At 47.7% G+C, this 18,949-nt stretch overlaps 1 protein-coding gene across 2 annotated transcripts in view; it reads left to right on the plus strand.

Annotated features, from left to right (window-relative positions):
- Nucleotides 1-18,949, plus strand: part of LOC126259725 (facilitated trehalose transporter Tret1-like) — a 120,226-nt gene extending 101,277 nt beyond the window's left edge. For both annotated transcript variants that reach the window (XM_049956705.1, XM_049956706.1), the window contains exons 5-6: nt 813-1,207; nt 17,628-18,949. In XM_049956705.1, the coding sequence (XP_049812662.1) occupies nt 813-1,207; nt 17,628-17,933 (701 nt within the window). In that variant the 3' untranslated portion in view covers nt 17,934-18,949. The remainder of the gene's footprint in view (nt 1-812; nt 1,208-17,627) is intronic.

An 18,949-nucleotide genomic window follows, 5' to 3' on the forward strand; every position in this document is an offset into this window, starting at 1 on the left:
CTGAGGTCATCAGTCCCCTAGAACTTAGAACTACTTAAACCTAACTAACCTAAGGACATCAAACACATCCATGCCCGAAGCAGGATTCGAACCTGTGACTGTAGCGGTCGCGCGGTTCCAGACTGTAGCGCCAAGAACCGCTCGGCCACCTCGGCCAGCAGGAAATCAGGATCAGTTGTTAGAAGGGAAACAGTGGTGTTGTTCTAATCGAGTTTGTGGATAGTGTCAGACTTTCTGGTGCCTTTCATGTGAGTGACGAGCAGTGGAAATTTGACTGGATGGTAAAGGATCCAAATGGGGGAAGATAAATGGATAAAGTACGTAAGACAGACATCACTGTGCTAAATTTTTAGAGGAACTGATATAACTTTGGTGGTACAGCTATCCAGACAACAATAGCATAGGATACGATTTCCATATTCAGTCAGTTAGCAGTTGTAAACTGCTGGTGACTTTTTGTTGGATCATCTCAAGATGAGGGTTTCTATATTAGTTGCCAGTCAAGTACTAGTCTGAGGTGTATTAGTGTGTCAGTTGTATAGGTTTGTGACTTAATGACAGAAGTTGTGCGCATTTCGTTGCATAAGTATTGCTGGAGTATTTGAAGGGTTTAGCTTGAGGAACCATTGATTATATCAAGATGTAACATGATTGATGAGCAATTGGAGGGATCATTGGGTTTCCTACACTGTAAGGTGGAGGGATAGGGAAATGATAATCATTAGATGTTGTATTAAGGAGTTGATTAAAATAACGTGATACAGCAGTGCAGCAGCAGAGGAACATAAGCTGACTATGCATTGTTATGACAGAGGCCCAGCAGTCACAGCTGGAACTGATGGGCAAGCTGGTGCAAAGGCGTGGCAGCCGACGGGCGCTGGTGGTGTGTGTGGTGCTGATCCTGACACAGGTGTTCACGGGGCTTTCCGTGCTCACGGGCTACACCACTGACACCTTTCAGCAGTCGGGTGTGGCACTGGACGCAGATGTGTGCGCCATCATCGTGGCAGCAGTGCAAACAGCAAGCAGTGTTGCCACATCTCTGTTGGCAGACCGAGCTGGCCGCCGGCCGCTGATGCTACTCTCGTTTGCTGGCTGCGTCCTCACCATGGCTACACTCAGCGTCCTCTTCTATCTCAAGGATGTGGTGCACACAGATCTCACTGCTGTGCAGTGGCTGCCACTCGCCGCCATGATTGCTTTTCCTGTGAGTGTTGTCTCAGTATGTACTTCATGTGCCATAATATCCCAGACTACAGGAACAATAAAATCATCCTCTGTTCACCCATGAGATCAAGGTGATCATACACAATGGGATCTAGTTTAGTACTGCATTCATTGACTTTAGGGAGATGCACCATGTTATCTTGTGGAATAAAGTTCATGCATGTGACAGGGAAGTGCGTTGGGACCCTTGCTTTTCATGTTGTTTACAGGGTATATAATAATTCATAACAAAAACTAAAATGGGTGAAAATATATGATAGAAGAAGAAAAAAATTTCCAGTAAATATCGGTGTGCAATGAGCTTTTCGCAAGATATATTTGTGAATATATGGTTACGAGACACCAGGGATTTTAGCATGCAACATTTTTGTAGTTAGTACACATGTGTTAGAAATGTAAAATTTTTTATTTAATTCCCATAAGATTTAAAATGTTAGGTTACACATGGTCAGGAAATGCGCTACATGCATAATGAGGCACATGCATATGTCACTGCTGCTGAAAGAAGTCATCCAATGTTCCAATGTGGTCTTAGGATGGACAGGTTGAGAAGGGTCTGTACTCATATCTCCAAGATCACCAGACCTCAGTCCTCTGCGTTTTTCTACGTGGAGTCATCTCAGAAGTGAAATGTACAGCACTACCATTGAAAACATCGAATTATTCAGTGGGTCACGATTAACGAAATGATCCAGAGAAGTTTGAAATAATTCGCAACTCAATGCAAAGAGGAGAGCAACATTTCATCCAAAAGTGTGAATGACACATGGAACACCTTCTTTAACAGATAAAAGCGTAGAGAAATGCTGAAGTAATATGGCCACAGGTGAAATTTCAGTCCAATTAGATGGAACCTAATCGAAAATTTGTATTTCAAATATATTTTTGCTATTTAGGACATTGGGTTATGATTCATAAATATTTTAACATGGCAATGTGTAGAGAAATAGCCTGTTACTTGCGTATGTGGTGAATACACATTTCTTCTACTGTAAACAAAAGCAATATAATTGCTTACAATTCCACAGAGCTGAACTATAAAACAACTATTATCAAAGACTGTGTTTTTTAATGGCAACCACAGACTGTAACACACTACTGACCATTAAAATTGCTACACCAAGAAGAAATGCAGATGACAAACGGGTATTCATTGGACAAATATATTATACTAGAACTGACATGTGATTACATTTTCACGCAATTTGGGTTCATAGATCCTGAGAAATCAGTACCCAGAACAACCACCTCTGGCCGTAATAACGGCCTTGATACGCCTGGGCATTGAGTCAAACAGAGATTGGATGTCGTGTACAGGTACAGCTGCCCATGCAGCTTCAACACGATACCACAGTTCATCAAGAGTAGTGACTGGCGTATTGTGACGAGCCAGTTGCTCGGCCACCATTGACCAGACGTTTTCAATTGGTGAGAGATCTGGAGAATGTGCTGGCCAGGGCAGCAGTCGAACATTCTCTGTATCCAGAAAGGCCCGTACAGGACCTGAAATTTAGGATTTCGCAGGAATCGAATGAAGGGTAGAGCCACGGATCGTAACACATCTGAAATGTAACGTCCACTGTTAAAAGTGCCGTCAATGCGAACAAGAGGTGACCGAGACGTATAACCAATGGCTCCCCATACCATCAGGCCGGGTGACACGCCAGTATGGCGATGACGAATACACGCTTCCAATGTGCGTTCACCGCGATGTCGCCAAACACGGATGCGACCGTCATGATGGTGTAAACAGAACCTGGATTCACCCGAAAAATGACGTTTTGCCATTCGTACACCCAGGTTCGTCGTTGAGCACACAATCTCAGGCGCTCCTGTCTGTGATGCAGCGTCAAGGGTAACCGCAGACATGGTCTCTGAGCTGATAGTCCAAGCTGCTACGAACGTCGTCGAACTGTTCGTGCAGATGGTTGTTGTCTTGCAGACGTCCCCATCTGTTGACTCAGGGATCGAGACGTGGCTGCACGATCCGTTACAGCCATGTGGATAAGATGCCTGTCATCTCGCTGCTAGTGATATGAGGCCGTTGGGATCCAACACGGCGTTCCGTATTACCCTCTTGAACCCACCGATTCCATATTCTGCTAACAGTCATTGGATCTCGACCAGGGCGAGCAGCAATGTCGCGATACTATAAACCGTAATCGCGATAGGCTACAATCCGACCCTTATCAAAGTCGGAAACGTGTTGGTTCGCATTCCTCCTCCTTACACGAGGTATCACAACAACGTTTCACCAGGCAACGCCGGTCAACTGCTGTTTATGTATGAGAAATCGGTTGGAAACTTTGCTCATGTCAGCACGTTGTAGGTGTCGCCACCGGCGCCAACCTTGTGTGAATGCTCTGAAACGCTAATCATTTGCATATCACAGCATCTTCTTCCTGTCGGTTAAATTTCGTGTCTGTAGCACGTCATCTTCGTGGTGTAGCAATTTTAATGGCCAGTAGTGTACATACACTGATCAGCTAAAACATTGTGACCACTGCCCACTGCAAGATTGGATTCCTCCTGGTGGCGTTGCGGGGACGTAATGCAGTCAGAAAAGTGTGTAAGCTGAGCACAGACGGATGGGGGTTTACCCTAGCGACGATATTCCTTGCAAATGGAGAAATTCATTGCAGTAAGCGATTTTGTCAAAGGACAGGTTATTATTAAGCAGATACTATGAACGAGTATCTCGAAAACGGCGAAGCTGGTCGAATGTTCATGTGCCATTGTCAGGAGCATCTACAGAAAGTGGTAGGAGGGCAGTGACACTACCACTAGGCTCAAAGCGGTTGGACGTTCAGGACTCTTCACAGAACGTGGGATTTGGACGGTTGTCTGCTCTGTAAAGTAGGATAGATGGCGATCTATGACACCTCTTGCGAAAGACCACAATGCCGGTGGACGCAAATGTGTTTCGAAGCACGTCATTCAGCGCACATTGTTAAACAAGGGGCTCCACAGCGGACGACCCCTGCGTGTTAACATGTTGGCCCAACGACATCGTCAGCTATGATTGGACTGGGCTCGAAATCATCGCGATTGGACCGTGTATCACTGAAGACGTGTCAATTCGTCCGATGAATCACATTTTTGCTACACCAGATCGACATTCGTTTCCTGAAACGCTGTCATCAAGGCGAATGGCTCCTCGAAACGTGCAGCGGACCACAGAAATAGGCTGGTGGGTGCAGTATTATGTTTTGATAGACATCCTCCTGCTCTTCCATGGGGCCTGTGGTAGTAATCGAAGACACCATGTCAGCTGCGGACCACCGGCATCTTTCGGCAGTACAATTGACCGTGTCTCGAAGCCAGAATCGTGCTATAATGGTTCGAGGAGAATGATAGTGAAATCATGTTAATGTTTTATCCACCAAATTCGCCTGACGTGATTCTGATGGTTCCCATCTGGGTTGCTATCGAGTACCATCGTCGCGTACACAAATCAGCGGCCAGTTATTTACGGGAATTACATGACACTTGATGCCACATAGGTCCACAAATCTATCGAAGACCTTTATAACCGATGATACGCAAAATCGGTGATATATTGCGTTACAAAGATGAGCCAACACGCCATTAAGCAGGTGAAAGTAATGTTTTGGCTCGTCAGTGTATGCTACAACACAGTTATTTTTTTCTTTTTTAAGGAAAGGCTCAGGGAACCAATAGGTGTTTATGTAGTTGCTGAAACAGACGTCAACCGTGGGAAAGTTTTAAAAAACTTACATTATTGGTTTTTAGCTTGTCATTCAGTAACTTATTTCCATACGTTTAGCCATTTATGAATATTTCTACACTACTGGCCATTAAAATTGCTACACCACGTAGATGACATGCTACAGACGCGAAATTTAACTGACAGGAGGAAGATGCTGTGATATGCAAATGATTAACTTTTCAGAGCATTCACACAAGGTTGGCGCCGGTGGCGACACCTACAACGTGCTGACATGAGCAAAGTTTCCAACCGATTTCTCATACACAGACAGCAGTTGACCAGCGTTGCCTGGTGAAAAGTTGTTGTGATGCCTCGTGTAAGGAGGAGAAATGCGTACCATCACGTTTCCGACTTTGATAAAGGTCAGATTGTAGCCTATCGCGAATGCGGTTTATCGGATCGCAACATTGCTGCTCGCGTTGGTCGAGATCCAATGACTGTTAGCAGAATATGGAATCGGTGGGTTCAGGAGTGTAATACGGAACTCCGTGCTGGATCCCAACGGCCTCGTACCACTAGCAATCGAGATGACAGGCATCCTATCCGCATGGCTGTAACGGATCGTTCAGCCACGTCTTGATCCCTGAGTCAACAGATGGGGACATTTGCAAGACAACAACCATCTGCACGAACAGTTCAAATGGTTCAAATGGCTCTGAGCACTATGTAACTCAACTGCTGAGGTCATTAGTCCCCTAGAACTTAGAACTAATTAAACCTAACTAACCTAAGGACATCACAAACATCCATGCCCGAGGCAGGATTCGAACCTGCGACCGTAGCGGTCTTGCGGTTCCAGACTGCAGCGCCTTTAACCGCACGGCCACTTCGGCCGGCTACGAACAGTTCGACGACGTTTGCAGCACCATGGACTATCAGGTCGGTGACCATGGCTGCGGTTACCCTTGACGCTGCATCACAGATAGGAGCGCCTGCGATGGTGTACTCAATGACGAACCTGGGTGCACGAATGGTAAAACTTCATTTTATCGGATGAATCCAGGTTCTGTTTACAGTATCATGATGGTCACGGTGTTTGGCGACATCGCGATGAACGCACATTGGAAGCGTGAATTCATCACCATACTGGCGTGTCACCCGGCGTGATGGTATGGGGTGCCATTGGTTACACATCGCGGTCAACTCTTGTTCTCATTGACAGAACTTTGAACAGTAGACGTTACATTTCAGATGTGTTACGACCCTTCATTCGATCCCTGAGAAACACTACATTTCAGCAGGATAATGCACGACCGCATGTTGCAGCTCCTGTACGGGCCTTTAGGATACAGAAAATGTTCGACTGCTGCCCTGGCCAGCACATTCTCCAGATCTCACACCTATTGATAACGTCTGGTCAATGGTGGCCGAGCAACTGGCTCGTCACAATACTCCAGTCACTACTCTTGATGAACTATGGTATCGTGTTGAAGCTGCATGCGCATCTGTACCTGTACATCTACATCTACATCTACATTTATACTCCGCAAGCCACCAAACAGTGAGTGGCGGAGGGCACTTTACGTGCCACTGTCATTACCTCCCTTTCCTGTTCCAGTCGCGTATGGTTTGCGGGAAGAACGACTGCCGGGTAGCCTCCGTGCGCGCTCGAATGTCTAATTTTACATTCGTGATCTCTTCGGGAGGTATAAGTAGGGGGAAGCAATATATTCGATACCTCATCCAGAAACGCACCCTCTCGAAACCTGGACAGGAAGCTACACCGCGATGCAGAGCGCCTCTCTTGCAGAGTCTGCCACTTGAGTTTGCTAAACATCTCCGTAACGCTGTCACGCTTACCAAATAACCCTGTGACGAAACGCGCCGCTCTTCTTTGGATCTTCTCTATCTCCTCCGTCAACCCGATCTGGTACGGATTCCACACTGATGAGCAATACTCAAGTATAGGTCGAACGAGTGTTTTGTAAGCCATCTCCTTTGTTGATGGACTACATTTTCTAAGGTCCGTCCCAATGAATCTCAACCTGGTACCCGCCTTACCAACAATTAATTTTATATGATCATTCCACTTCAAATCGTTCTGCACGCATACTCCCAGATATTTTACAGAAGTAACTGCTACCAGTGTTTGTTCCGCTATCACATAATTATACAATAAAGGATTCTTCTTTCTATGTATTCGTAATACATTACATTTGTCTATGTTACGGGTCAGTTGCCACTCCTTGCACCAAGTGCCTATCCGCTGCAGATCTTCCTGCATTTCACTACAATTTTCTAATGCTGCAACTTCTCTGTATACTACAGTATCATCCGCGAAAAGCCGCATTGAACTTCCGACACTATCTACTAGGTCATTTATATATATTGCGTAAACCAATGGTCCCATAACACTCCCCTGTGGCACGCCAGAGGTTACTTTAACGTCTGTAGACGTCTCTCCATTGAGAACAACATGCTGTGTTCTGTTTGCTAAAAACTCTTCAATCCAGCCACACAGCTGGTCTGATATTTCATAGGCTCTTACTTTGTTTATCACGCGACGCTATCTAAGCTCTGTTTGACTCAATGCCGACTCAAGGCCGCTATTACGGCAAGAAGGGGTTGTTCTGGGTACTGATTTCTCAGGATGTATGCACCCAGATTGCGTGAAAATGTAATCACATGTCAGTTCTAGTATAATATATTTGTTCAACGAATACCCGTTTATCATCTGCATTTCTTCTTGGTGTAGCAATTTTAATGGCCAGTAGTGTATTTACGGGAATTACATGACACTTGATGCCACATAGCTCCTTTGTAACCGATAATACGCAGAATCGGTGATGTATTGCGTTACAAATGTGAGCCAACACGCCATTAAGAAAGTGGTCGTAATATTTTGGCTTGTCAGTGTATGTTACCACACAGTTATAACAGTTATTTTTTTTAAGGAAAGGCTCAGGGAACTAATAGGTGTTTATGCAGTTGCTGAAACCGACGTCAACCGTGGAAAAGTTTTAAAAGACGTACGTTATTGGTTTTTAGCTTGTCATTCAGTAACATATTTCCATACGAATATTTCTAGTTCTTTAAATACATTCATCTGACAACCTTTACCCACTCTGTACAATGTTTTAAAATCGTTTTGGTTTAGTATGTGATGGTGACTCAGATTTCCTGACCAGCCCAACTACCGACAAGGAAGAAAGATCAGATATACATGGTTTTCTTTACAACGGCCCCAACTTGCTTCCGTGGAGGGCACCACCGTTGCCACGGGCACGTCACTTTTGAGCATACATGGACGCGACAGAGTCTGTAAAAATCGCGACGCTACACTTGTCCAGCAGTTCTCACTGTTCTCTGAAGCCTTCGACACGCTCGTATTTACATTTTCAGATGCAGATCATTCCCTGAACTATTAACACTCACTTGAACGATAACTTACTCTACGCTCTTATCCTTGCTTCAGGTTAGCTGTTCACTTCATGAACTCCATTGTCATTGACCACAGGAACCATCTGTTTGTTCCTGGTCTCTACGTCACTGCCAGGGGAAGTATCACCCGGCCCCTTGCGGGTTCGGGGGTTAGAATAGGCCCGCGGTATTCCTGCCTGTCGTAAGAGGCGACTAAAAGGAGTCTCAAACGTTTCGGCCTTATGTGATGGTCCCCTGTCGGGTTTGACCTCCATATCTCACAATTTTTCTGAAGAGCGAGCCGATTGGGGAAGGGCGCCTTACTTGGTGCATTGTGTCCATCTTGCGTTGAGAACTTTCGCCAGCTTATTCGTCGTTGCATTGCAGTCCTGCCCGCTCTCCATGTCTTGGGCATGGATCAGTTCCTGCGTGCACTTTCCGCCATGCGATGAGCAGTGCCAGTTTCTGCACAGATGAAAACAATGGACGATATGTCACCTAAAATCCAACACGGTAGCCAGTCCGTTGTGGTGGGGCTGCCATGTACCCTGTTGGTTGTAGCCCCCTGACAACACAGGGATCGCTCTACTGATGCCTGCGCCGTTAACTCCCCATGTATGCCAAGGAGTAGATGCCCATCTCCCTGGGGCATTGGAATTCCCGGCAATGGCCACCCTGCCAGGTGGCCTTTGCTGTGGCTGGGTGGCGCCCGTGGGGAGGGCCCTTGGTCGGAGTAGGTGGCATCATTGCGGATGACCCGCAGTGAAGCGTGGTACATCATCTCTCGCTGGCGGCCAGCCGTCAGCAGTCTCTAAGCGTTCCAAAGCTCACTTTAAGGCTAATGTGTATGACCCCAAATCGTTCCCCTCCCTGGCCACACCATGGGAGGAACGAAAGGCTATGAATGAGAGCGAAAGGTATTCGCTCCGGTATCTCGTCTGTACCAGAGCTGACGGGGAATCGTTTGTGTCTGTGAAGCCTCAGTTCTTTGCCGAACATTTAGAGGACAAGTTCGGGGAGGTGGAGGGCTTGTCCTAAATGCGGTCAGGGTCAGTCTTAATAAAAACAGCATCCTCTGCCCAGTCACAAGCCTTGCTCGCTTGTACGAAGCTGGGGATGTTTCTGTTACTATCACCCCACATAAAAGCTTAAATATGGTCCAGGGAATTATTTTTCACAGAGATCTCCTTTTACAGTCCGATGACGAGCTGCGCGCCAACTTAGAGCGACGAGGGGTCCATTTCGTCCAGCGCGTCCACCGGGGTCCGAGGGATCACCAAGTTGCCACCGGTGCCTTCATCTTGGCCTTCGAGGGTGACACGTTACCTGAGAAGGTCAAGGTGATGGTATACCGTTGTGATGTCAAGCTCTATATCCCTCCCCCGATGTGGTGCTTCAAGTGTTGGAAGTTCGGCCATATGTCTTCTCGCTGTGCTTCCAGCCTCATATGTCGCGATTGTGGTCGCCTGTCCCATCCTGCTACTCCATGTGCCCCGCCTCCCATCTGTGTCAACTGCGGGGAGCACCATCCCCCTTGCTCGCTGGACTGTAAGATTCTCCAGAAGGAGCGGAAAATAATGGAATACAAGACCCTGGATAGGCTGACCTACACTGAGGCTAAGCGTAAGTTTGAACGACTGCATCCAGTACGAATGACGTCCACTTATGCCGCCACCGTCGCTCCTGTTACAGTTCCTATAGCTGCACCACACACCATTAGCTCTCAGAGCCAGAGAACCACACCTGCCCCCTTGATGGTGGGGGGGCACTACACTCCCTGTTGCTCCTGCTCCATGTACTTCAGGAGCAAGGCCTCCCCCCCCCCCCCCCCAACCATCAGGGACATCAGTTCCCCCTTCCCAGCCAGAGAAGCGTAAGACTTCTTCAGCTACTGTTGCCAGGAAGGGGTTCCTTGAGGACCTCCATTCGCAAGTTCCGACCGGTACTAGACAGCCGCAAGTGGCTCAAACAACCACCAGTCCCTGGTCGTAGGGCCTCACGGTTGTCGTCCGTCCCTGAGACTGACCCAGTGAAGCCCTCCCAGCCTGAACCACCGAAGGCAGAGCGAAGTAAGCTGAAAAAGCAAAAGGTACCCAAGAATCCCGACATTGTGGTGGCACCCGTCCCACCGCTTCCAACAAGCTCAGCGTCTGAGGACGAGGTCGAGATTCTGGCGTCTGCTGAAGACCTGGATCTCGCCGGTCCCTCAGACGCCATGGATGTCACTCGTGCGGGTTCTGAATTGGTGGCAGCGAGTGAACAAGCGGCGTAAATTGCCTTCCCAGTCCCTTCACGCCTTCTCAGACATGGACACTGTCATACACCAGTGGAACTGCAGCGGTTTTTTGCACCATCTAGCTGAGCTCCGACAATTTATCAGACTTCATCCTTTCTTCTGCATTGCTATTCAGGAAACTTGGTTTCCAGCAATGCGAACCCCCACCCTCCGTGGCTATCGGGGTTATTATAAGAACCGGGCAGTTTATGAAAGGGTGTCTGGTGGCGTCTGCATATATGTCCTTAACTCTCTTCACAGCGAGTCTGTCCCTCTACAAACACATTTAGAGGCTGTCACTGTTCGGGCGTGGACGCCACAGGCTGTTACCGTCTGCAGTCTTTACCTTCCACCGGATGATGATGTTGCGCAGCATGTCCTGTCTGTGCTGATAGCCCAATTGCCGCCTCTTTTCCTGTTACTGGGCGACTTCAACGCCCATAACCCTCTTTGGGGTGGGTTGGTGGCGACAGGTCGAGGCGCCACCATTGAGCATTTATTGGCGCAGCTCGATCTTTCACTTTTAAACGATGGTTCCTTCACACACTTCAGCGTGGCGCATGGCACGTACTCCGCCATCAACCTTTCGATCTGCAGCCCTAGCCTCTTACCGTCTGTCGACTGGAGTGTGCATGACGACCTGTGAGGTAGTGACCACTTTCCGATCTTTCTGTCACTACCACAGCGTCAGTCTTCTGGGCGGCCTTGCAGGTGGGCCATGAATAAGGCTGACTGGGACTTGTTTTCCTCCACTGCCGCTATTGAGCCTCTCTCTAGTGATGACATTGATGCGGTGGTTCAATCGGTCACCACCGGCATCGTAACTGCCGCCGAATCTGCCATTCCCCGTTCTTCTGGGTCCCCTTGGTGGCTGACTGTGCCTTGGTGGTCGCCTGAGATCGCTGAAGCGATTAAAGATCGCCGGCGGGCGCTCCAGCGTCACAAGCGACATCCCTCTATCGAACACCTTATTGCCTTCAAACAGCTGCGTGCGCGAGCCCGCCGCCTTATCCGCCAACGCAAGCAGGAGTGCTGGGAGCGGTATGTGTCAACCATTGGCCTCCATGTCACTCTATCGCAGGTCTGGGCCAAGATTCGACGCGTCTACGGCTATCGGACCACTGTCAGCGTCCCTGCGCTCTCACTGAATGGAGCAGTTTGTACTGACTCCGACGTCATTGCAAACCGCTTGGCAGAGCATTTTGCTCTGAGTTCCGCTTCTGCGAATTACCCCCTGGCCTTCCGCTCCATTAAAGAGCGGATGGAACGTCGGAGCCCTTCATTTCGCACCCACCATCCAGAATCGTACAATGTTCCATTCAGTGAGTGGGAATTTTGCAGTGCCCTAGCCGCTTGCCCTGATACCGCTCCTGGGCCAGATGGCATCCACTTTCAGATGCTGAAACGCCTTTCAGTGGACTGCCAGCAACGGCTCCTCGACCTTTACAACCGTATTTGGGTCGAGGGTGAGTTTCTGTCGCAATGGTGGGAAAGTATTGTTATCCCCATTCTGAAACCAGGCAAGACCCCTTTGGAGGTGGACAGCTACCGTCCCATTAGCCTCACCAACGTTCTTTGCAAGTTGCTTGAACGGATGGTGAGCCGGCGCTTGAATTGGGTACTGGAGTCTCGGGGCCTTCTGGCTCCATCTCAGGGTGGGTTCCGTAAAGGCCGCTCCGCCGCCGACAATCTGGTGAGCCTGGAGTCGGCCATCTGTACTGCCTTTGCCCTCCGTCAGCACCTGGTCGGTGTCTTTTCGATATGCGGAAGGCGTACGATACGACATGGCGTCATCACATCCTTTCTACACTTCATGGATGGGGTCTTCGGGGCCCTCTGCCGATCTTTATCAGAAAATTTCTGTCGTATCATACCTTTCGCGTGCAAGTCCGGCCTCCCATAGTTTCTCCAGAGTCCAGGAGAACGGTGTGCCACGGGGATCAGTTTTAAGTGTCTGCCTGTTTTTAATAGCCATTAACGGGCTCGCTGCGGCGGTGGGGACGTCTGTCTCAGCGTCCCTGTATGCTGACGACTTCTGCCTTTACTACGGCTCTATTGGCATTGCAGCTGCTGAATGTCAGCTACAGGGCACTATCCGTAAGGCGCAGTCCTGGGCTGAAGCACATGGCTTTCAGTTTTTGGCTGCCAAGACCTGCGTTATGCATTTCTGCCGGCGATGCACTGTTAACCTGGAGCCGCGGCTTTATCTTGATGGCGGACGTCTTGCTGTGGTTGAGACACACAGGTTTTTGGATGTAGTTTTTGATGTCCGGGTGACTTGGCTGCCTCATATTCGGCAGCTTAAACAGATGTGTTGGCGGCATCTAAATGCTCTGCGATGCCTGAGCCACACCAGGTGGGGCGCCGACCGATCTACTCTCCTACGGCTCTATTAGGCGTTAATCCAGTCTCGTCTGGATTATGGGAGCCTGGCTTATGGCTCAGCATCCCCATCTGCGCTGCGGGTACTGGACCCAATCCTACACAGCGGAATACGCCTTGCCACTGGTGCTTTCCGGACCAGCCCAGTGGACAGCATACTTGCGGAGGCAAGTGTCCCTCCATTGCGGTTAAGGCGCCAAAATTTACTGGCCACTTATGCTGCCCATGTTTTTAGCTTGCCCGGGCATCCAAACTATCGTCTTCTGTTCCCGCGATCGGTCGTCCATCTGCCAGAAAGTCGGCCCTGGTCAGGTTGTACGATCGCGGTCCGCGTCAAAGAGCTTCTCTCCGGGCTTAGGGTTTTCACTGTTCCACCTCCTTTTCGGGCCACTTTGCGTACACCCCCATGGTGTGTTCCTCGCCCTTGCCTTCGGCTCGACTTGGCACAGGGCCCGAAGGACTCAGTCCCTCCAGAGGCCTTCCGCCGCCGCTTTTATTCCATCCTGTCAGTGAGGCGCTAACTCTAGGGGACCATTACGAACAACGATCCTTGCCGGCTGGCTGCAGCGTTTACACTGCTGAGATGGTTGCTATCTTTCGAGCCCTAGAGTATATCCGCTCCTGGTCAGGTGAGTCCTTCGTTATCTGTAGCGATTCCCTGAGCGGTTTACGAGCTCTCGACCAGTGTTTACCTCGTTCCAGTCTGGTGATGGCTATCCAGGAGTCCCTGCATACTCTTGCACGTTGCGGCCGCTCTGTGGTCTTTGTGTGGACCCCCGGTCATGTTGGGATACCCGGCAATGAAAATGTTGACCGCCTGGCGAAAGAGGCCACCAGTAAACCACCTCTCGAGATTGGCCTCCCAGTGACTGATTTGCGGGCAATCTTACGCCGAAAACTTTTCGATTTATGGGACACTGAATGGCGCAACCTGCCCATGCCCAACAAACTTCGCCCTATCAAGGCGGCGACGACTGTGTGGCACTCCTCCTTGCGCGTCTCTCGCAAGGAGTCTGTCGTCCTCTGCCGACTGCGCATTGGGCACACACGGATGACCCACGGCCACTTATTGCGCCGTGAGGACCCACCTCTATGTCGCTGCGGCTCCATTTTATCTGTGGTCCACATTTTCTTGGAGTGTCCGCTTTTAGCTGTGCTCAGGCAGACGTTCGCACTGCCTGACACGCTCCCTGCCCTTTTAACAGATGGCCCTGCTATGGCTGGCTTAGTTTTGCGTTTTATTCGGGCAGGGTTTTTTTTATTATTTAATCTGAGTGTTTCTGTTTTTTAGTGTTAATTCTGGCTTTTGGCCTCCGATTTTAAACTGAGTTTTTAATGTATTCTCGGTGGTTGGCTTTTCCTTTTTTTTCTCTATGGTCGGCCAACCACCGTCACACTCTGTGTGATTTTAATTTGTTTTGTCTGCTCTCTGTCGGAGTATTTCTTGTCCTGTGTCGTCTGACGTCTTTCCTGCTGTTCGTTTTTATTCTCTTTAGGTGGTTTTAATTTTTTGGAAAAAGGGACCGATGACCGTCGCAGTCTGGTCCCTTTAATCCCACAAACCAACCAACCAACCAACCAGTATCACCCGGTGTGTTCAGCCTATGTAGTATAGAAAAGTGGCGACAAGGACTTTCTTACCGGGCACCTATTCACTCTGAGGGCAGCCACAACTGCAGATGGAACAACAACTGCAGAAACAGAAATAGTAACAAAAGCAGTGGGAATTCCAATGGCCAGAACAGTAACAGCAACAGCAGGAACTACTGTTTTTTGTTCTTTATTACAAGGCGCGCCAAATTATTAATCAAGAATGTCAGATTGCACTCTTACTGTCTTCCTGAAATGAAATGTATAAAATTAGCGCAAAAAAACTACAGACACCCTCGGACCTCAGCAGTCTAAGCTTTTCTGGTGCTAGTGGTTTGTTGGCTGATTATTACGGTCACCAAACCTATGTAGTTGCTTATAGTCTCAGACTTAATCAGTGTGTTAAGCAATGTAGAAAAACATATGCTGTATGAGGTGCTGAATTTCCAGTATTAGCACAGGAGTGTGATTTTTCCAGTAAGCAGCTTAGCTCCTAATCGAGAAGTTAGTGAGAAGGATTTAGACTCATCTGATCAAACACTTGAGCGATGTGCTAGAAACTGCCAGAGCTCACGAAGTAACAGCTTCAATGCAGACTCAGTTTCACTGTACTTTTGGTGTCATATTTCATTGTAGCAGTAGTAGTAGTAGTCGTCATTGTGTTCTACAATCAATTGATGACAATCAGATATGTCACTATCCAATTTGCCGAGCAACTCATCGTCCAGTTGTGCAGCAAGTTAGGATTCAGTAGTCAGAGCAGTAGTTAGCAGTCATTGGTAAATCCACACAAGCAGAAGCGCTTTGTTTCCAATCAGCGTGTCTGGAAGCGAGCGGATGCTCATATGTAAGTTTTCTCCACAGTGTTGTCAAAGAGCCCCAGGAATATTAGTGCAGTCAAGTTATGTCCAGATTGCGTGTCAAGGCGTCAACGACGTCACTTCCTATGCCACAAACTGGGGTATTTGGCAAGTATCTGCCTTGGATGGCCGGCGACAACACGCCGTACAATGTGAAAGTGTACTGCACACTCTGATTCACAGAACAAACATCGTGTTCAATTCTGACAGCCTACCAGGTGAGCTTCAACACTTTCATATAGTTTGCCCAAAGTGATTATTCTGAGAGACAAATTCATCGAGCATACCTGCTGAGGAGTCAAAATGAAAGAAGCGGAGGCACCCTTTATGGCAGTTTCCTTGACATCATGGGAAAAGGTGTATAAGAGATTCCATGTGAGCGTGGACTGCCATATATGGGCCATACATGTCATACGATGCACAACTGATGTGATAAACACACATCTTCATACACGTCCAGGTCAACAACAGGAACATGCAATAGCAGGACGCTGCCTGAGTAGAGGACACCACATGATGTGCGAGAAGATATATCCTTAGGTTCGTATTTCTGGCGCTGTGCAATGAAGGAGGCGATGCTGTTTCGAATAAATATTGTGAGATTTAAAAGACGAGTTCTGGTAGCAGACCTGATAGCCATATACTGAACAATTCCACCAAGGAAACCTGAAAGTCACAAAAAGACATATCTACATATACTAATTAAGTATATGAGGGGGGACCCAAAAGTAACTGGAATCGTAATGTTGCACATCGTGTGCTTGTAGTAGCAGGTTGCGCCACTAGAGGGTTGTAGTAGGAGCTCTGCTGAGTCATTCTGCCATCGGCGTCACGCAACAGTGATAAGTGTGGTTTCTTTGGCAGTTCTTTGAGTGTGCATACAGTGCAGACGTGACATGAGGAAATGGCTAGTTCTTACGAACAACGTGCGGCAGTGAAACTGTTACGATGATTCAGACAGCCTACAAAGACCATGCTCTTAGTAAAACGCAAGTGTACGAAAGGTTTTCTGCGTTTAGAAAGGGAGAAATGGTGGTTGAAGATCAGCGCCGTTTCGGCCGACCTTCAACTGCTCGAAGCAAAGATAACATCGACAAAATCCGTGATCTCATCAGTGAAGATCGACGCAGTACAATCGACCACTTCGAGAATTTGTCCGGGTTGTCCTGGAGCTCAATTTAGCTCATCTTGACCATCGATTTGGGAATGTAAAGAGTGGCAGCAAAATTCGTGCCGAAGCTTCTAAGTGGAGATCAAAGGGATCGTCGCATTCAAGCCTGTCTCGAAATGAAGGATGCGTTCAAAGATGATCCACATTTTTTCAACACAATCATTACAGGTGATGAGTCATGGTGCTATGGGTACGATCCAGAAAGTAAACAACAGTCATCACAATGGAAGTCACCTGGCTCACCTCAACCAAAAAAAGCTCGACAAGTGAAATCGAATGTGAAAACGATGTTGATCTGTTTTTTGACATCAAAGGGATTGTACACTCTGAATTTGTCCCTGAAAACCAGACAGTAAACCAACAATTCTATTAGGAGGTTATGAAATGGCTTCGCAGAAGCTTGTCGCGAAAACGTCCGGCTTTGTGGGATTCTGGCGTGTGGTTCCTGCAGCACGACAATGCACCCGCTCACAGGGCTCTCAGCGTTCGCCAGTTTTTGGCCTCAACGAAGACGACTACCTTGACCCAAGCGCCCTATTCGCCGGATTTAGCACCCTCGGACTTCTTCCTATTCCCGAGGGTGAAAAGAGACTTGAGAGGGAGGCGTTTTGCGGATGTGGAAGACGTAAAACGAAATGTCATGAAAGTGCTATCAGGTATCAAAGAGGACGAATTTAAAAGGTGCTTCGAACACTGGAATGAACGTTTGGACAAGTGTATTAATGCTAAAGGAGAGTACTTCGAAGGAGATTAAGGTTGTATTTGAAAATAATAAAGTATATGCTTTCTAGAAAGAAATTCCGGTTATTTTTGGGTCCACCCCTCGTATCTGTCTTTTATGCAACAAAAAATACTGAATTTTAGCTATTTTTCGTCATTCAGTACATTTTCTGTACTACCTGTGGTACGACATGTTCTCAAACACACCAAATCAGTTATATAAAAAACCACAACTTTAGAAACTTGTTCCGTCTTACAAACATTTCTGCGGTACCGCATTGTTGTGACTGACGGGTGGCTTTGCTCGCACAGGTGTTCAACATCCTGGGGGTGGGCCCGCTGCCGTGGGCCATCGTCGGTGAGGTGTTCCCGTCGGACGTGAAGGGCGTGGCCACGGCGGTCGTGTCGGTGGTGCAGGCGGTCACCTTCACACTGATGGGCAAGCTCTTCCAGGTGATGAGCGACGCCGCGGGCATCTACTCCGTCTTCTTCCTCTTCACTGCCAGCGCCTTCGTCGGCCTCGTCTTCACCTTCTTCTTTCTGCCAGAGACAAAGGGCCGCACATTCGTCGAGATCACGCGGCACTTCGAGGGTGAAGAACAAGAAGAGTCGAAGTAGCCATTTTTTAGCTCTCAGTGGAAGGCTCAGAAAAAGCACTCCAGTTTGTCCGAGTGTGACTGTAATTTAATATTTGAACTGCAAGGTATTCCTGCATTAAGAATCAACAAACATACAAAAATTGTTCATTCATCGATATAAAGTGGAAGCTTTTTGTGTCTTGTGATTTGTTTGATGCAACCCACCTTGACTTCGTTTCTGTACCATCCTCTTCATCATTGAGTAGCACCTACGCGCAAAACCCTCAATTATTTGTTAGGTGTATTCCAATCCCTGTCTTCCCCTGCAGTTCTTGCCCTCTGTTGCTACCACAGAGCTTGGTGGAGCAGAGGTAAGACACGAGAATCGGATTCGGGAGGATGGCGACTCAAATCCCCGTTTGACCATTCAGGTCTAGGTTTTACGTCACTGCCAAAAATCGCTTAAGGAGAATGTCGGGAAGTTTTCTTTGAAAGAACACAGCTAATTTCCTTCCCCGTCCTTTTTCATTCCGACCTTGTGCTTCGTTGTCTACGGAATGCTATATCCCAGTCTTCTTTCTTCTCGAATACCGTTCCACTTCTGGCAAGAAGGATATTTTCCATATCCTTTCATTCTATCCTTCTTCCAGTTGGTGTTTTCTATATATTTCTTTTCTTGCCGATTATTCACTACAGTGCCTCATCATTAATATTTATGGAATATTCCGTCACTTCTTGGCGGACTACTGACGTATTAAAAATTTGAAACCTCAGTATTAAAGTTCCACAAAAATATTTAATAGTCCGTTATGAACCGGCTTTCAGGATTTTAGGCCATCGTCAGATAACTTAGCACTAAACAGATAGTCCACACAACTTCATTGAGACTTCACAGCTGTACAAAGATGGTTGTACAAAGATATGTGACATTTTATGACTATATCGATGCAAAACACAAGAATAATGTAATACCCAAGGATATTCTGGACAAATAAATCTTATTTTACAGTATGTTCAAATATTAAAACTATATGAATGTATAAGCCAAATAATATG

Source organism: Schistocerca nitens, chromosome 5 (genome assembly GCF_023898315.1).
Source record: "Schistocerca nitens isolate TAMUIC-IGC-003100 chromosome 5, iqSchNite1.1, whole genome shotgun sequence".
NCBI classification, from domain to species: Eukaryota; Metazoa; Arthropoda; class Insecta; order Orthoptera; family Acrididae; genus Schistocerca; species Schistocerca nitens.